Source organism: Colobus angolensis, unplaced genomic scaffold (assembly GCF_000951035.1).
Source record: "Colobus angolensis palliatus isolate OR3802 unplaced genomic scaffold, Cang.pa_1.0 Scaffold31, whole genome shotgun sequence".
Lineage (NCBI taxonomy): Eukaryota > Metazoa > Chordata > Mammalia > Primates > Cercopithecidae > Colobus > Colobus angolensis.
The window spans coordinates 4,532,303-4,550,915 of NW_012116377.1; the positions used below are offsets into that span (position 1 = coordinate 4,532,303).

At 51.0% G+C, this 18,613-nt stretch overlaps 2 protein-coding genes across 4 annotated transcripts in view; one reads left to right on the plus strand and one right to left on the minus strand.

The window, feature by feature from the left end:
- Positions 1–8,571, plus strand: part of LOC105517939 (uncharacterized protein FLJ43738) — a 59,039-nt gene extending 50,468 nt beyond the window's left edge. Inside the window, exons 5-8 of the mRNA XM_011950712.1 lie at positions 3,198–3,406; positions 3,485–3,641; positions 8,383–8,473; positions 8,518–8,571. Coding sequence (XP_011806102.1) covers positions 3,198–3,406; positions 3,485–3,641; positions 8,383–8,417 — 401 coding nt within the window. The 3' untranslated portion in view covers positions 8,418–8,473; positions 8,518–8,571. The remainder of the gene's footprint in view (positions 1–3,197; positions 3,407–3,484; positions 3,642–8,382; positions 8,474–8,517) is intronic.
- ACAD9 (acyl-CoA dehydrogenase family, member 9) overlaps positions 5,632–18,613 on the minus strand; it is a 52,476-nt gene continuing 39,494 nt past the window's right edge. For all 3 annotated transcript variants that reach the window (XM_011950710.1, XM_011950709.1, XM_011950711.1), the window contains 11 exons: positions 17,775–17,848; positions 16,477–16,552; positions 14,952–15,022; positions 14,576–14,695; positions 12,830–12,958; positions 10,810–10,889; positions 9,977–10,103; positions 9,658–9,735; positions 8,613–8,741; positions 7,902–7,974; positions 5,632–6,245 (listed from right to left, as the gene is read on the minus strand). In XM_011950710.1, the coding sequence (XP_011806100.1) occupies positions 6,145–6,245; positions 7,902–7,974; positions 8,613–8,741; positions 9,658–9,735; positions 9,977–10,103; positions 10,810–10,889; positions 12,830–12,958; positions 14,576–14,695; positions 14,952–15,022; positions 16,477–16,552; positions 17,775–17,848 (1,058 nt within the window). In that variant the 3' untranslated portion in view covers positions 5,632–6,144. The remainder of the gene's footprint in view (positions 6,246–7,901; positions 7,975–8,612; positions 8,742–9,657; positions 9,736–9,976; positions 10,104–10,809; positions 10,890–12,829; positions 12,959–14,575; positions 14,696–14,951; positions 15,023–16,476; positions 16,553–17,774; positions 17,849–18,613) is intronic.

Here is an 18,613-nt window from a genome sequence, read left to right on the forward strand (position 1 = left end):
GGTTAGGCATTCCTACTGAACTGTTAAACTCATAATTGTTAAACTCATAAAACTATATTCCCTTTGTAAGATAAATAGTACATTCTCATCCCTCTTATCTCCTACCCACACAACACCATCCCTTTTATAGTCTCTAGAATTTCAGTTTCAGGCTCTGAAATTTTACTTTTTCCTTGTCCTTTTAAGACAACTTTACTAGGATACTGGACATTACTTGCTAACCTTGAATCCTCCTGCATGTTCCTCCTCCATTTTGAATTTTCTCCCATGAGTTTTGTTTTGTTTGTTTGTTTTTCTGAGACGGAGTCTCGTTCTCTCACTCAGGCTAGAGTAGAGCGGCATGATCTCGGCTCAATGCAACCTCCACCTCCTGGGTTCAAGCAGTTCTCCTGCCTCAGCTTCCCAAGTGACTGGGACTACAGGCATGTGCCACCATGCCCAGCTAATTTTTGTATTTTTTAGAATGGAAAGGGTTTCACTATGTTGGCCAAGCTGGTCTCGAACTCCTGACCTCAGATGATCTGCCTGCCTCAGCCTCCCAAAGTACTGGGATTACAGGCATAAGCCATCACACCCAGCCCCAAGAGTTTTTAAAGGAGGGTTTTGTGTAAAACCTAAGGCCTTGTAAACCTAAGCATATGCCCTCACAATTAGACAGGTTGCCTGGATATGAAATTCTAGGTTGAAGTTAATTTACCTTGTTGCTGTTGTGGATCTGATCACAAGTGATACTTTTTTCTTTACAGGTGGCCTGCTCTTTTCCTCTAGAAGCTTTGAGAGTTTATCTTTGTATTTGTTTGCTTAAATCCCACTAATAACAGTGTACCCAGGCTTGGAAGTTTTGTCTTTTCTGACATTCATTATTTCTTCAAATTTTCTTGTTCTCACTTTTCCCCTCCTTTTGGGACTTCTGTTACTGGGATGTTATTTCCATCCTCTATGCTCAGTTTCTAATTTTATCTTTTTATACAGGACTACTTTCTGACAGCATATCTCAAGTGGATCTTCCAGTTCATTCATTCGTTCTACAACAGTATCACTTCTGCAATATATCTTTCTCTTGTCTTCTATTTCAACTATTTTCATACTCAATACTTTTTCTTTTAATCTTACTTCTGCTTCATATTGCTATCTTCACTCTTATTTTAAAATAATTTCTTATGTTAAATTCTTAGCCCATCTTTTCCAATAATTTAGCGTCAGTTGTTCAGTCTGTGGCCTTTTTTAAATACTGTTATGTACTTCTCTAGCATCGACTTTTGCTGTGAGTCCAAATTATCCTGCAGGTGTCACCCCTTGGCAGAGAATCTCAGGCATCCAAAAGAACTATGGAACACTGTTTGCTTTCCCTCTAACAAGCATTAGGTCAGAATTTCAACTTCAAATTGTAAGAAAGGAGTAACATGGAAAGAAGAATCTGTCCCCCTAGGTTGTAATTCACCAATTCTAGGATTTGGAAGGAGCAGGGACTTCTAGGAATGGCAGACTGAGAAACTCAGATCAACTCCCCACCTAAGGACAACTAAAAAAACTGGACCCATCAAGAAATACTGATTGAAGTTTCGTGTGGGCCACGACAGGATCCTTGCTTTACATGGCATCCCTAGTATAATCTTCTCGCAGGTGCTCCAAAGTCTGAGGACCTAGACCTGTCTTTGCCTTGCATCCCTGTTGCCTGGACAGTCTGTTCTTTCATGTGTGTGAATCGCAGATTTTGTCCTCCCCTGATTATTCTGTATTCTTGTGAAGAAATTCCTCAAAGATTCCAAAGTCAAGCCACTGTATTTGAGCTAAGGTCACCATCTTGTGCTAAAAAAATTTTTCAAGGTAAAAGATGGTATTTTGCTGAAGATTACTGTGAAATATGCATATGAAACACTGCACAGTGCCCAACAATTTAGAGTGGTAACTTTTCCCAGTTCTCCCTTGTTTTGGGTCCCAGCCACCTTTCCCCCCAGCCTTCTGTGTTGTCTTTTATCTCCTTCCACATTTCTATTTTCATTCACAAAGGAAGCCAACAGACCATCTTATTTCTCTCTGTTCAGGGAAGAATTCCCATTTCCATACTGGGCCTGCTGGAGAGAATGAGGGTCATACTCCTTACACACACTTGACAGTTAACCACAGTCAAGGACGGCAGTCCTTGCTGCTTTAGGTTGTAATATCCCGTCCACACTCTCCTACTTCTGACCATGTGAGACAGAAATTGTCTTTATCACAAGCTGGTTGGGAGATGAGTGGCCAGATGTGTGTTCCAGTTACAGTGATCTCAGGGGTCTCAATTTTTTGGTCCTCTTATATTCCATTTTGGATAGTGAGAGGTTGGACTAGTGGCCCTTTGCCCTGGTTCTACGATGAAATAACTGCACCAGTATTGAGGAATCAATCAATACCTGCACCACAGCTATGTCCCAGAGATCATCTCACTGCCTATGAGCTGGCAGTTGGGGGTGAGGATGACCTGGTATGGGTAGTGACTGGTGTCTCTTTCTTCAGAAAAATATCACAGAAGCCTACCAGGTCAGCAAGAAGCCTCCAAAGTCCGTGGTGAAGGTGATTCGAATTTCAGCCCCTGCCAACAAGGCCATCTACAACTATAGTATCCAGACCATGAATTCTACAGAGCTTGCCAAGAAAGAGCTGTATCAAGAGATGGCCAAGGTGAGAGACCCAGACAGGATGATGGCAGCTTGCAAATCCCATGAATTCTTTCCTCTGACCACACCTGCCTGGAGGTCAGTGGGGGATCTCAGGTGTACAGATGAAAGCCAATCATGCTAGGGGAAGTAGACAAGGCTCAGATGTTGAGAGGTGTTCTATTCCGCACTAAATGAGAATCCACCACACTGAGGGTGAGCCCGAGATCCTCAATGGAAGCTCAGATGTACATGAAGGAGAACAACTGTAGCATCCTTACCTCTGGGGTACACTTTATGATTGCTGCTTATGAAGGCAGCTACCAACAGAAGGGAAAGCCATGGTTTAGGCTTCCAGCACACATTAACTTTAGGAAACGGCTTCTCCCATCAAAGGGGACAATAATATGACCCTTACAGGGCTGCTGCACAGTCATTTCCTCTCAATGCACTATTTACGTTGTCAGGAACTATGATTATGCCCCCAGCTGTTTCTGATTCCTACAAGAAATCCAAGATTGCTATCAGCCCTTCTACCCCAACCTGTCTGCCCCCATTTCTAGGAGCCAAGAAGGAGATTCACGTACTCACAGGATTACCTCTCAGCCATGGTGGAGCCCCTGGACTTGAAGGAAGAGGAGAAGAAAGCCCAGAAGAAATCCCGCCAAGCCTGGCTCACAGCCAGGGGATTCCAAGTGACAGGTCTTCAGAGCAACACTGAAGGCAGCTTTCAGGATCTCAAGCTGCCACCCATCAAAGAGCTGAATGAGGTCCACAGGGAAGAGCAGGGTCTCAGGTGGGGTGTCCATAGGGACCTTTCTCCTGATTTACTTACTCCCCCAATTTAGGAGTGGAAGGAAAACTCCCTGTTTGCTAACGTACTGGAGCCTGTGTTGGATCGAGACCGGTGGAGCTGGGACAGGCACCACGTGGACTTTGATCTGTACAAGAAGCCACCACCTTTCCTCAAGCTGCCCCCTTCGCCCGCACCAACTCCTATAACAGGTAACAGGCAAAGCTTTGCCAAGCTGGGCCTCCTGATGCCGTGGGCAGGCAGGAGCTCTGTGCCACTCTGCATCTTCAGTGGTATCCATTTGGTTTACGCTATCAACCAAACTTTCTATGCTAAAAAAATCAAGATGCAGAACGGGTCTGATAGAAGAGACTGAATGTTGGGCTGGAACTCAGACCAGGATTCTAGTCCCAAGTGTGACATTTGTGTGACTTCAGGCAAATCCCTTCATGCCCTGGGCCTGGTTTCTTGGCTATAAAGTGGGAAAGTTGGAAGACAGGTCTAAAGGCTTCCTGAGCTTTAACACTATTACCCATGACTGATCTCTAGGTGTCCAGCCAAGAGCTGGAGGCAGAGGCTCTGGGCTTCACTGGGACCTGCCAGCTGCAAAGATACTGACAGTTCTTCCTGTGGGGGAAAGGCGGAGGCAGGAAACATAGGTCTTCCTACACCAGTCCCTCCAAGTCCTCTTCCTCTTTATCCCTGCTTATGAAAATTGATCTCAGGATCATCTAGAGGTTAATATAGAATCCAAACTTGTCGGTTAACAAAGCCAGAACCTTTGTTCAGGGAGAACGAGACATAAACCTATCTAACAACAAGGTCTGCCAGAGAAACCTCTCCCAGAGAACTAGGTCAGGTGAACATGATGGCTTGCTCTCCTTCTCGACTCTTAAGGACAGCTGATCACAGCTCCACGGAAGTGCTAACAAGTTTGCTAAAATGTCACTTTCTCCATTTGCCTAGACTTCGCTCCCTCCCTTCCCAGTAGGCCCTAGATCTCCCAGGTTGCCTGAAGAGACCTGCTCTCTGTGGGCATGTCTCAGGCCCACAGTTACTGCTGTGGCTCTCAAGGAGGCTCCAGCTAAGAGAGCTGTCTAGCCTAAGAATACAAGGCTTTTCCTTGGTAAGAATGCTTCCTAGTGAGCTCCACTGCCAGCCTTCCCAGCAGAAGTCTCCTGGGGTTTTCACTGGTGAAATCATTTAAGAAACACATGCTGGGGTCTCCTCTTCCCACAACATGCTTAAGAAAAGTTAGCAACTACAGATGAGACGGATAGGCTTGAACTGGTCGCTAGGCCTTTTCAACCCAGATGGATGAATGGAGAACTTGCTGCTGACCGAGGCCTTACACGCTCCCAGCCTAGAGTGAAGCCCCCTTCCAGAGGTCTGCCTAGAAGGGGGGTGGGTCTGACAGCCCCTCGCCAACTTCCCCTGTGCAAAGAAACTCCAAGCAGCCTTTTGTCCAGAGGTATGCATGCTTCATTTTGTGCAAAATGCTTCCTTGCTATTATTAAGAAAACAGAACTTTAGGTTTCACTGAGAGGTTATTTACATGGTCACAATATTTAGAAACTTTCCCGTTTTAAAAACTAGTTACCAAACCCCTGGCAGAATGCTCAGGCCAGCCCCACTCAGCCAGCTCAGCTCTCCAAGTTCCCAATCTCCTCCTTGCCTATTTCCAGCATCACAGTAAATTGGGAATATACTTGGAGGAAAAAGAGCTGGCCGCTTTCTCTGTGCTCAAGGGAATGTCCACAATAGGCATTTTAGAGCTCCAGACCACCCAAGGACCACACCAAAGCTTAAAGTCCACCACAGTGAGCACGCTGGGACCCGGTGTATCTTACAAGCGCCAGCAGAAGGGAGGCTGGAGAAATGCAAAGGCCTGCTGGGACAGCCTGGAGATACCATTCATCCTCTCCTCAAGAGTACAGGCCAGTTTTGTAAAGAAACTAAAGTCCCTAGGTGGGTACCTCAGCTGAGGCAGCCTCCCTATCTCCTGAGGAGGATAAAAACTAAGGGCTCATAACCCCAAGGCATTGCGGACTGCACTGTGTCTGCTCCTTAGCGTTCTGGGCCCTCCTTGCAGAGTGAGGACAAAGGGGACCCGAGGCCATCAACAAAGGGTGGTTCTCAGGGTCCTGCTGTCACCCATTAAATGCTGGTTCTGAGGAACAATGTGACAAGTACAGCAAAGGCTAAGAGTACACAGATTGTGACATTTTATATTCTTCGTTAAATGGTTCCTGGTACATGTTTTAAGTGCCTCTGCTTCTAGTTTAAATGAATGACCCAGACACAGCTTTCAAGCTGTTCCTTAGAGAATGTGTGGTTGAGCAGAAATGGCTATCCACACCTGACACAGGTCCCCACCCACCTCACGCTCTGGAGGCAGCAGCACAAGCCCCAGTTTCCACTATGGTGTCTCCTCAATGACAAGAATACCCGCCAGTTCCAAAGGTCGGCAATTCCATTCTCTGTCTCCGGCTCAGTTCAGAAGCTGTGATGGTCCTGTTAGACAGCACTCCTGCAGGTCAAAACCTGGAAGAGGCTCTCCCAGGCCAGGAGACAACCCTTCAGGTGCAGACAGGGAACAAATGGCTCAACCTGTGATAATGCCAAGTTATAACACCTTCTGAAAAAAGAGTGACAGTCATCCAGCAACGGGCCATGGGTGGGGGCGGGCAGCAGCAGGGGACACTCTCCCCTGCCTCAGCATGTCCTGTCCAGAGGGTGGGCACAGATATAGGCTCGCTTCTCAAGGATCTGCTGGGACACTTTCTTAATCTGATCATCTAGGTTTTCTGGAGCATCTGGGAAGGAAAAGGAGAGATGGTGGGTGATCCTTCTGCATTGTGATAAGACAAACATGGCTGAAGTGGGGGCATTTTTCCACAAAGTCAGCCCACCCACCATGAAGCAGCCCTAAGGGTGACCCCCTCCTCCAAACCCCTAGCAAGTGATTCAGGGCTGTAGGGAGAGAAGGGTACAGCTTCATTCTCAGTTACAAAGGACTCATCCTGCTCATTTCTAAGCCCCAGATCTCGTGGGGTGGAGCCAGCACTTGCTCCATAAACAGCCCATCTGTGATTCCAGCCCGCTGGAGGAGAAACCATTTCAGCATCCTCCACAGCACATAAACTGGCAGCACTGGAGTCTGGGCTACCCCCAGGGCTAGGACCTGCCAAAAATCATATGCCACTCTCAGCGAGTGCCACAGTGCTGGCGCCTACCCCCGTCACTTGGCAACAGGACTGGGCTCTGCAGGGACACTGATCCAGAGCCTCAGGCCAACAGGACTGTGAGGGTCAGAGGTAGACTGAGCTGGGCATTCCCACCCAGATGGGGTCAAGTGGCTATAGAAGAGGAAGAGCACTGCAGACAGACCGGGGAGCACGAGCAAAGCCCTCTGTTCTCTAGGCCAAGGCCTGAGACCTCTGCAGGGCACTGCAAGGTCATTTTGGATGGCTCACAGTGGGTAAAGGGGCAGGTAAAATGCTGCTGTATCCAGAATCAGGTACAACCTGGCGCTCCTCCCTTCGTGAGCCTTCCCCGGACAGCTTCAAGAATACAGCCAGGGTCAGGCACAGTGGTTCACGCCTGTAATCCCAGCACTTTGGGAAGCCAAGTAGGCAGATCACCTGAGGTTAGGAGTTGGAGACCAGCCTGGCCAACATGGTGAAACCCTGCTTCTACTAAAACTACAAATATTAGCTGGGTGTGGTGGTGCATGCCTATAATCCCAACCACTCAGGAGGCTGAGGCATAAGAATTGCTTGAACCCAGGAGGTGGAGGTTGCAGTGAGCCAAGATCATGCCACCGCATTCCAGCCTGGGTGACAAAGTGAGACTATGTCTCCAAAAAAAAAAAAAAAGAATACAGCCAGGCACGCTGGGCAGATGCCAGGGGTCCTGCACAAAGGGCTCTACACTCGCTCAATCTAAAATTGCCTTGGCAGGCAGGGCGCGGTAACTCATGCCTGTAATCCCAGCATTTTGGGAGGCTGAGGCAGGCAGATCATCTGAGGTCAGGAGTTCGAGACCAGTCTGGCTAACATGGTGAAACTCTGTTTCTACTAAAAATACAAAAAATTAGCTGGGCGTGGTGGTGTGCGCCTATAATCCCAGCTACATGGGAGGCTGGGGCAGAAGAATCGCTTGAACCAAGGAGGTGGAGTTTGCAGGGAGCCGAGATTGCACCATTATACTCCAGCTTGGGCAACAAGAGCGAAACTCCATCTCGAAATAAATAAATATAAATAAGTACAACTACCTTCGTGAATGGGGCAGGTTTGCACCTACAGTGCCTGGCGGGCACTGCTGCAGCTAAGCCCAGGCCTACCCAGGCCTTCACTTAAGGCAGAGGTCTGTGAGTAGCCAGCAGGCTCTGGGAGCTTGACAGGGTCCAGAAACAGCTCACCCTCAATAGGGGCCTAGAAGTGGGCCCTTCCTTCCCTCCCGCCACTCACACTTGTCCAGCTGAGAGAGGCTGAAGAGATTCTGGAAGTAAGCTTCCACGCAGAAGGTGTTGGCCAAGAGAACCTGCCAGAACCGAGGACAGAAAAGATACGCCCAAATTCCTGGAATCTGACCTCTGAGCTTCAAAAACCCAGCCTATCAGCCAAACTGGGTAGCATGGCAGAGGTGAAAAGGCCTGGCTCAGGAGTCACCCCGTCTCGGGTTCTAATTCCAGCCCTGACCCAACAGCTTTTCCCCAACAGCAAGTGACTCAATATCTCTGAGCCTGTTTTCTCTGAGAGGCAGATGTCACAATCCTGGTATCTGCAGGCACTCTGGGAAGTGCAGGCAGAGATCCTGGTACACAGTGGGTCCTCAGACACTGCACCCGCCTCCCCCCAGCAGAGCGGGCAATGTGCAGGGTCTGCCCCTCGCTGGGGGTCGGGGCACTGGGATCGGGAACCCCTGTCACTCACCCCCCTCTTCTCTCAGGCAGGAAGAAGAAAGGGAACGGCCCCATCTCCTGAACAGCACAGACCCTCCCACAGCCACTGCATGGTGAACTTGCACAGCCTCCCCCACAGTCTCTGCCTGCAGGACCTGTGGATACCCCCTCGACTGGCCCAGCCCTCCCCTACACCCTCCTCAACAATTAACTTCATTAAAGTGCAGCAGGACAGATGCCAGCAGCCAGGCCCTGTGTGAGGCTAGGCTGGACTTACCTCATGGTCGTGGTTACGTAGCCCGATGCGGATGGAGCGGCTGGCCCGCGACAGCACGGCCGTCATGCCATACAGGTTGATGAGGATGTTGGCCACCCGCTTCAGCACCAGCTGCTCCTCCATGATTGTCTGGGATCACAGAGGCTCCGAGTGGGGACTCACTACCTAAACCAGTCCCCCACACGGTCCCTCCCTGGGCTGCATCTCTGCCTGTCTTAGTTTCCTGTGTTCCTTGAGAAAGTGGAGCCAATAAAGCCTTTCCCTTCAGGCTGTGGGAGAATGGCTTCCAGCCACCTTCTGTTTTCCCTTCTCTTTGTTTTTTTTTTTTTTTTTATTGTTCTTTTTTTTTCCCTTCTTTTTTTTTTTTTTTTTTTTTTTTTTGAGACGGAGTCTCGCTCTGTCACCCAGGCTGGAGTGCAGTGCCCAGGCTGGAGTGCAGTGGCCGGATCTCAGCTCACTGCAAGCTCCGCCTCCCGGGGCTAGTTTTTTGTATTTTTTCAGTAGAGACGGGGTTTCACCGTGTTAGCCAGGATGGTCTCGATCTCCTGACCTCGTGATCCGCCCGTCTCGGCCTCCCAAAGTGCTGGGATTACAGGCTTGAGCCACCGCGCCTGGCCTTTTCCCTTCTCTTTGATCTCTAGATTCAGGGAGGGGGTTAAAGCAAGACCAGGTCCCAGAAACTTGGCTGAGACCAGAAGCCAGTGCCTACTGTGCTACTGTCACCTTCAGCAGCAAGGGCCCCACCAATCAGGTCCCTAGATTCAGGCCCCAGGTGGGGCTGCCCTCCCAATTCTAGGGAGCCTCTCTACCTGAAAGGTGCACAGAAAAACACTGCAGAAAACTCACCCAGCAAGGGTGCCCCTCCAAGTAGCTAAGTGGGCCCCAGGACAGGCTGACAAAGTCAGCCTGACCTCACCACCCCATCCCTCCAGGGTGATCAAGATTTCTGTTCTGGGCCTGGTCCCAAAGGATGCTTGACAAAAAGTAGTCTCATGGATGCTGGCCAAATTGGAGGACCAGTTGCGACCTAGGAGGGCCTGGTTACCTTGCCAAAGCGGAGCAGCAGTGTCTCCACGGTCTGGCCAAAGTAGTAGGTGTTCTCCTCAAACTTGTTGGCACTGTCCTATTAACCAAGACAGGAGTCAGTTCAGCACCTCATCCCTACAGTGCCCTGTCCTGTCCCACAGCCCGGGTACCAGGCAAAGATGCCCCATTTGAGGGAGGCAATCCAGGGTGTCATGGACTAGCTGGTGTTCCCCAGCCTCCCCTGGAGGAGCCCAGAACCCCCACAGTGAGATCTTTTCTGCCATGAGATCTAGCAGAAGGGCACTGAAGTAGGGGGTATGCCTGTTGGGCCCACTTACCGCAAGGCTGGGGTGCACAACTCCATGGTTGCCTGTCAGTCCCAGGTCCACAGTTCGGCCCAGGGAGTCCCGAAGCCTCCGGCCAACGGTCTCCATGACTGTGGTCACTTTGGCCTGTTTAAACTCACTGCAGAAAGTCCATGGTCCTGTGACTGGAGGCCTCACTGCTGGCTCTCACTGTCCAGCAACACGGCCAACTTGGCACCCAGAAGCTCCGTGCCCCTCCCTGGCCTGGATATGCCGGGCCCCTGGCTATAGGCTGAACCCCCAACCAAACCACCTGCCGGAGAGCACCCAGTCGCCTCAAGGGAGCCACACATGTGCTACCCCATGAGGGGTGGAGTCGCAGCCAGCTTCCCAGCAGCTGTCTCCTGTGAAGGAGATAAAATGCTACCAGCAACCTGTACTTAGTCTCCAGCAGTGATTTGGGATTGCTGTGCCCCTAGGATGGGGGTGGAGGGGGGCAGGAGGGAAAGAGGGCAGAGAAGAAAAACACTGGTCTTATGTTGGCTGCGAGGCCTGGCACCTTTAAGGGGACACCTGTCATTCTTCAGGTTCTGAAAAACCAGCTGCCTCCAGTGTGAGGGACCAGAGGGGGGATACGGTGTTCACACTGGAGCTGTAGGGTGGTGTGGCCATAAGGGCAGGGCAGCGAGGGCTTCCCTGGGCAACAAGCCCCCAACTACCACAGGGGAAGGTCCCCTCCACAAGGCTGTGCCACACCCCCATGCCCCCACTCGAGGTCAAGGCAGCTCTTTCCTCCCACTGCCCTGGACTGGCCCCTGCTGGGCAGGTATGGGCTCTGAGAAGCACACAGTGACAATGGCACCTACCGGATCCTGGCAGTCAGGATGCGGCCAGCATGCTGCAGACCCGTCAGGGCGATGTACATCCGGAGAATCTCATTGGTTCCCTGTGGCCAGTAGTGTAGACGTCAAAGGCTGCCCCCCAGCCAGGCAGCCATGGTAGTGCCACATGTGCTGGGTAGGCCCAGCCACTGCCTGCTTGCCCATGCCACAGAAGCCACTGCTCCTGAAGTAGCTGGGAACAGGGCTCTGACCAGGGCTCAGAGAGTACACAGGGATGAGGAGGAGGTGACCAGATGGCCATGGGCTCCCGCTGGGACCCTCTACTGCTCGGTGACCAGCTTCACATGTCAAGCCTTTCTCCAAGTCTCCAGGTCCTCTTTAAAATGGAAACCAACTTTCCCTGGGTGGTGAGGGGTGCTGATGCCTGGGGCTCAGCCAGTGCCGGACAGACATTGCTGGCTCCAGGTGGAGGCCAGATTCCTAACAGAAGCCACAAACTGCTGAGTGGCAGCTAGAAGCTCCTCAGAGCCAGGTGTCAACACCCAGAGGGTCACATGCTCCCCACTCCCCCAACCCATGATTTTGATCAGTGAGAGACCGGTGGGCTTCTGCCCACTCTGCACAATGGAGATGTGCGTCAGGTGCAGGGGCCTGACCCAGGCTACACAGCCAGCACCAGGGACTAAGGACTGTCCTCTGCAGCCAGGCTGAAAACATGGAAAGCAGGACTCCCTACAGGAAAAGGGGGGACTGCAGAGGCTTCCTGGCAGAACCACCCAGCTCTGAGCAGGCTCCAGACAGGAGCTACCGCCCCACATTGAGAGCCCTGTGTTCTTCCAAGGCCTCAAGGGCTTCCTGAACCCTGCTGACCACCCCAGTCCTGGAGAACTCCAGCCCTCCCGGGCTGAGGGAAGGGCCTTTGGAGAAGGCCCTTTGCAGGGCTGAGACCACTCCAGTGCCCTCAGGCTGGCCCCTGCCCCGTATGTCCACTACAACAGTGGAGATGGCTGGAACCCAATGGACAAGCCGGGAACAAAAACAGCCAAGGAGGCTTCCCACTGGACAGGATGGCCCAGGAGACAAGACTACACTCCCGGAGGCTGATGATGTCCCCCCATTACCAGACCTGCTGCTCAGGCCCAAACCTTCTCCCTGTCTCAGGCTGCCTCCTGTATACACATGCCCACCATCACATCCCACCCATCCTGCTGTGCTCTCTTAGGTCTAGCCTCTCCCTCCCAGCAGGAGAGCCCCTGGCTTCTGGCCTCATCCCTGCAACTCACTCTCCACGTGAGCCCCGTCCATATGTCTGGCACTTGCTGAGCCCCTGGGGGAATTTCCCACAATACAGATACAACCAAATAATGCCCTGCTTACAGACATTTTATGGCTTCCAAATTCCTCTGCTGTCAGTCAAGGTCCTCCACAGTCTGGCTACTTTTTTAGCCTTCCCATGTACCTTCTTCAACACCCCCAAACCCACTACCTGCCCCAGCCCACCTGGCAGGACTGACTGCTGCTCCCAGAAAGCCCTTCACTCTCTCTTCATTCACCTTGTGCCAGCAGATCAGTCCCATCTGGGCCTGGCATGCTCTATTACCCTGCCCTTAGGGATAAACTGCCCTCCCCCCAGCCCTGGTCAAAGCCCTTTTTTTCTGCTCCTAAGGACATGCTTCACAAAACTCTGGCTGCCTCTGGAGGACGCCCGCTCCCTGCCTCTTTATGTACTTGCACTCTGTCATTCCCCTTGGTCGGCCCTGCTACACAATCAGAACACAGCACCCAAAGTCATCTCTGTAGCCCCAATTCCCTTCCCTGCCACCAGGCACATGCCAACTGAACTGACTTCTCAGGCTTGTGACTTCATGGAGGGCAGCAATCAGGAACAAGACGTGCCAGGGCTAGGAGAGCCCTTGAGAGCCAATGAGAGCATGAGACCCAGCCCTGGGCCGCGGGGGCCTCTGTGAGGCCCTGAGCAGCATCTTCAGGACCACGCGGGGTCCTGGGGGTGGAGCACAGCTTAGCTGGTGGCGGGGTCACTCACCTCGAAGATGAGGAGGATGCGGGTGTCACGCAGTATGCGCTCGTACGGATAGTCCCTCGTGTAGCCCAAGCCCCCGAGGATCTGCAGCGCCTCACTCACACACTGCCAGGCAGCCTCGGAGCTGAACACCTGTGGGGTGTCACACCGAATCCTTTCCAAAAGGAAGACCTACACTGAAGGGAGCTGGGTGGCTGGGGAGGCGTGGGAGGCACCAGGGTTTGGGGAGGAGATCAGCCAGGGAGGGACTTGAGGGGTGATGTGGACAAGTCCTTTGCCTTCCTTGACCACACTGGCCAGCTTGTGTTCCCCACCCCACCGTGACCTTCTGTACCTCTGGGCCCACCTTCACCCTATCTGCACCTGGCTTAGCTCCTGTTCCTTTAAAACCCACCTAAGATCTCCCTCTCCCGAGAAAACCTGACCTGTTCCTGCCCAGTCCCAGTGGCCGTGACTTCTTTCTGGTGCACACTATAAGTGCCTTGGGGACAGACAAACTGCCATATTTAGCCCTAGGCTTAGCATCTGGAAGAGGTTGGCTACAGCAAACTAACGTCTGTGGTCACTGTTCAAGGGTGACAAGAAAACGAGATGATAAAACACATGCAAATGCACCCAGTACACAGCCTGCACCTAGAAAAGACTCAAACACGGCCCAAGATGCCCAACTTTTTTTTTTTATTATTATTATTTTATTTTTTCAGGGACCTTGCCACTTCAGGATCCCAACGTTTTAGGTAGACTCTCCTGCCCACACCAGGATGTTTGCTTCTGTAAGCTGCCATACGTCTCACCATTTCTCTAAAGAGCTCAATTCCAGAGACCAGCTTAAAAACAATTGTTGGGGGAACAAAGTAGGGTCCCCCAAAGGGTGGCCATCTTTTTTATTACAGCTAAAAAATGACACCCTCTACCCTGAACAAAACAAAAGCAAACTCTACTATCTACCTCAACCAAATAAGATGCTCTTCCCACCTCAGCCTCTCAGGTAGTTGGGACTACAGGCATGTGCCACCACGCCAGCTAATTTTTGTATTTTTTGTAGAGATGGGGTTTCACCATATTGCCCAGATTCATATAATTTTTATTTTTATTTTTTTTTTGAGATAGAGTTTTGCTCTTGTTGCCCAGGCTAGTGTGCAATGGCACAATCTTGGCTCACTGCAACCTCCACCACCCTCCCCGGGTTCAAGCAATTCTCCTGCCTCAGCCTCCCAAGTAGCTGGGGTTACAGGTGCCCACCACCATGCCTGGCTAATTTTTTGTGTTTTTAGTAGAGATGGGGTTTTACCATGTTGGCCAGGCTGGTCTTGAACTCCAGACCTCAGGTGATCCGCCCACCTTGGCCTCCCAAAGTGCTGGGATTACAGACGTGACCCACCACGCCCTTCCATATGCTTAGTTTTTAAGACAAAGTTTTGATACCAGAAAGTAGGAAGGCCATAAACTAAGGAAAAAAGAAGTCTTTCTCAAGCAAGCCAGCTGCAATGTTATTACTCTAAAAGGATGTTATCATAACGGTCTCCTTCTGCTATAAACTGCTGATCCACTGGCTCACCAGACACTTCCCCACTGCTGCTCCCCACTGCTTGCCTATCCCTGGAGTGCTACACAGGGCAAGTGTATCGCAAATACTGGATCAATGACAGGAGGAAGATGACAGGCAACAGCATGGGCTTGAAAGGTCACAGTGCGGGAGCTTTCCCAAGCCTCCCTCCAGCACCAGCTCTCTGGCTACGCCGGGGTTACCTTCACCATGGCCGCCTCGATGGAGCAGTCGGGAAAGCCCGGTTGGTCCAGCATCCCTGCTGTGAGGTAGGTCATACTCTCCATGACGTAAGCCTTCTGAGCCATCAGTGCAAATTTCTCCTGGAGTGTTCAGAAAAAAACACAAGAAGCAATTTGCTTGTGCTGAGAGCCAAATCTGTGAAACAGGACAGAAGGTAATTAAGTCAGAAGCCTCAATGCCCAAGAGAAGCAAGCCCAGTGACCAGTGTTAAATAAAGCCTTAACTAGTCTTCTTCTCAAATCACCACAGAAGAGTCACCAGTACAGAGATATCAAAAGAACACACCGTTCACGTCACACAGTGAAACGCACAAATACAGTCCTCAACCGTCGGTACCTGAATCAATCCAAATTCACTGAGCCTCTTGTTAAACTGTTTCCTTGTGCAGGCGTACTCAGCAGTCATTTCTGAGGAAAAGCAGAGTTATTAGAAACAACTGGAACATTTCTGTTGTTCTAACATGATTTCCTACGGCCATCATCCTTATCCTTCCCACAGGCAGGCACTGTGAGAAGCGTGTCTGCTGAGATCAAATACCCCAGAAGCTAGCACCCCCACTTGCCAGCACCCATGGGTCAGAGGAGAACCCCCCCTCCTCATGGCACCCACACACAGAGTTTGGCATCAGATACAGGCTTGATTCCTGGCCATGGTTCTTACAGCCTGTGCCTTGGGCCAAGTGTGACGCCTCCCTGAATACCATCCCACACCTCAGAGTCACTGTGAAGATGCAATCAGGTGGAAGGCGGAGGGCACCTTGCACAGAGCCAGGCACAGAGGCCCCAGACAGAGGTGGTGCAGGCTCACACCCAGCGCAGTGTTCCTGACCAAAGCAGGTGGGGCCGCCTGGCTTGAATATTTGGGCTGCGGCTTCCAGGCGTGTGGTTGTGACAAAGTGCTGAGCTCTAAGGGCCCATGAGTGACATGGCGCCTCCCCCAGGCAGAAGCACTCCCACCCCGCCCGTAGCCACGTTCTCCACAGGCTCTCCCAGGTGTGGTGCTCTCAGGAGGTGAAGAGGGCCAAGCCCCACTTAGAGCCCTGGCAAAGGAGCTCCCCAGAAGCCTTGTGTCTGAGTGAGAAGAGCCATGAGCCTGGAGCCTGACAGCTTTCGTTCTGGGTCCAGGACCATGGCCCGCAACAAATCACTTGCCCTCTCTTGAGTCTCTGTCTTCACATCTCTAAAATGGAGGGAAGCCAAAACAGGCCCAGAGCCTGGTATCAAAGAGGAGCTTCATAAAGCACTTAGGTGTGTGCTGCCCTGGGTACCCCCATTTCCCCACAGATGCTTCCACCACAACCAGAATGGTTACAGGGCTGTTCTAAGTTCACTGGCAAGGGAAAATGGAGGTTTGGGGTATCCTAACAGAAGAGAACAAAACAAAGATCCAGGGGCCCAGGCACCTGGGTTCCAAACCCGACTCTACTCCCCACCCACTGCGCAGTCACCCATAAGACACAGACCTTGGGAACCAGAGGCCGTGTATCCTGGAAGCCTGGCTCTTGGTGTGTGCTCACCAAGCAGCTCTGCTCCTACTGGTCGGTGGCAACCTCTCACCCCAGACAGAAAGCCTGTTCCCCAATCCCCATCCCCACCCCAGAGAGAAAGCCTGTCCCCACATCGGCATCACCCGTGTGGAGATGAAACAGAGGAATGTGGACGACGATAAACCTCAGGGGCAGGCTGAGGAGACCCTCTGGTCTCCACAAAAGCCTAGGGACCGAGTTTGGGCCGGACCCTCAGTCTAGGTGGCCTAGTTCAGCACCGGCCTGGAATGGGCCAGGGGAATGGCAGAGCCTCCAGGGCTGAAGCTGGGGAAGCGGGGGGTGGGGCACAATGGGCCTTGTCCCTAACTTACCTACCAATCAATCTCTTGAGCATCCCAGCCACGGCGCTGCCCATGCTGAACCGGCCGCTGTTGAGAATGTTCATGGCCACCTGCAGGGAGAACAGGGAGAGCCCAGGGGCCCTGAAGGAGGCAGCAGGAGGAGGCCACAACCAGACCAGGCCAGGTGAATCAGCTTGCCTTCCCTCAAGCTGGGAGAAAGCACTGTCCTAACACCTCAGAACAAGGTGATTCAGTCACTGTTGCAGCTCTATCAACGTCCCCGCACACAAGACCACTGAACGTTATTCCAAAGGAACATGCCAGAGCTGGGCATAGGGGCTCCCACCTGCAGTACCAGCATTTTGGGAGGCCAAGACAAGAGGATCGCTTGAGCCCAGGAGTTCAAGACCAACTTGGGCCAAAGAGAAATTCTACTTTTAGGTATAAATTAAAATAACTGAAAAAGTATTTCCACATAAAAACTTGACATGAATGTTCATAAGTAGCATTACTGATAGCAGCCAAAAGTGGTAACAACCCCAATGTCCATCAGCTGATGAATGGATGAACAAAATGTGCTATCTCCACTCAAGAGAAGAGAATTCAGCCATAAAAGGAATGAATTACTCATTCATGCTATGAGAGAGATGAACCTTGAAAACATCATGCTATGTGAGAGAAGCCTGTCACCAAAGACCGGATCTTGCATATGACTGCTTTTCTATGAAATGTTCCAAAGAGGCAAATCCATAGGGACATAAAGTAAAAGAGTAGCAGCCAAGGGATTGGGTAAGGGTCATACTGGATGGTACAACATTTCTTTTTGGGGTGAGGAAATGTTCTGGAATTAGACACAGGAGATATTTGAACAACCTAGTGAATATACTAAAAACCACTGAAATGATACGTTTTAAAATGATGAGTCCTTTGTTGTATGAATCATCTCTTAATAAAAATAGTAAGTCTTAGTCCAAAAAGAATAGAGTAGGGCAGGGATGCAGACCAGGGTTGTGGGACACAGAGCTTGAGATCCACCAGAACCCACAGGTTGCTTTCTCACACCCACTGCAGAAGGGAATCCTAGCCTTCGCTCGAGGCGAATAAGGCCTCAGATGTGAAGGAAGATTCCCAATCCTTACCATACACTTCTTTTAGGAGCCGGCCAATTTTCCAGTCTCCATTTGGCCAATTTCCCAACAGATAACCATGCAAAGTCACCTGCCATGCACAGGCTACTCTGCTACGAGCAGGGACAGGGCAAAAGCTGGGAGCCGACAAGCTGCACTCATGACACTACCTGGTACTCACAAGGGGCTGTGGCTGGCAACTCACCTTAAACCCATCTCCGACCTCTCCAAGGATGTTTTCCACAGGTACCTTGGTGTTTTCAAAATGGACTTCACAAGCTGAAACACATGAAATTTAAGATCTCATCTAATAATGCAAACCACTCTGCATTTGACCTGCAAGCAGGCAATTCATCCACCGTCCGTCCGTCTGTCCGTCCGTCCATCCATCCATCCATCCATCCAATGTTTGGTAGGACAGTATAGAAAGACAAAGTTCCTATCTTTGTGGAGCTCATACTTTGATTAGGGAGACAAAAGCTATAAACAAAACAATGTAACATTGTGATCAGTGCCATGGATGAAATAAATAGGGCATCACGATAAAGAGAAATGGAGGTTGGCAAGGGGGTGGATAATAATACTTTTATTAAGCGCTATGTCATACTTTTCTAAGGTGACATTTAGCAGAAGTTTAAGAATGAAAAGAGCCAGGGATATAAAGAGCCAGAACAAGCAAAGTGAGGGAGAGAACAGCATTTCCTAAAGCCTTAGGGTAGACTGGGACCACTGGTCTCAATTCTTAACTCTAACACAATCACACCCCTGCAATCTAACTGTAGCACTCTCCCACTGTAAGGAGGGATGGACTTCCCTCCCTTTCCCTGCTGCTAGGGCCATGTGACTTCCTGTGGCCACTAGAATGAGGCCAACATGAACAGAGGACTTAAATGTGCTTTCAGAGTCGGGTATGGTGGCTCATGTCTATAATCCCGGCATTTTGGGAGGCAGAGGCAGGAAGATCATTTGAACCCAGGAGTTCGAGACCAGCCTGGACAACACAGCAAGACCTCATCTCTCTTTAAAAAAAAAAAAAAAAAAGTG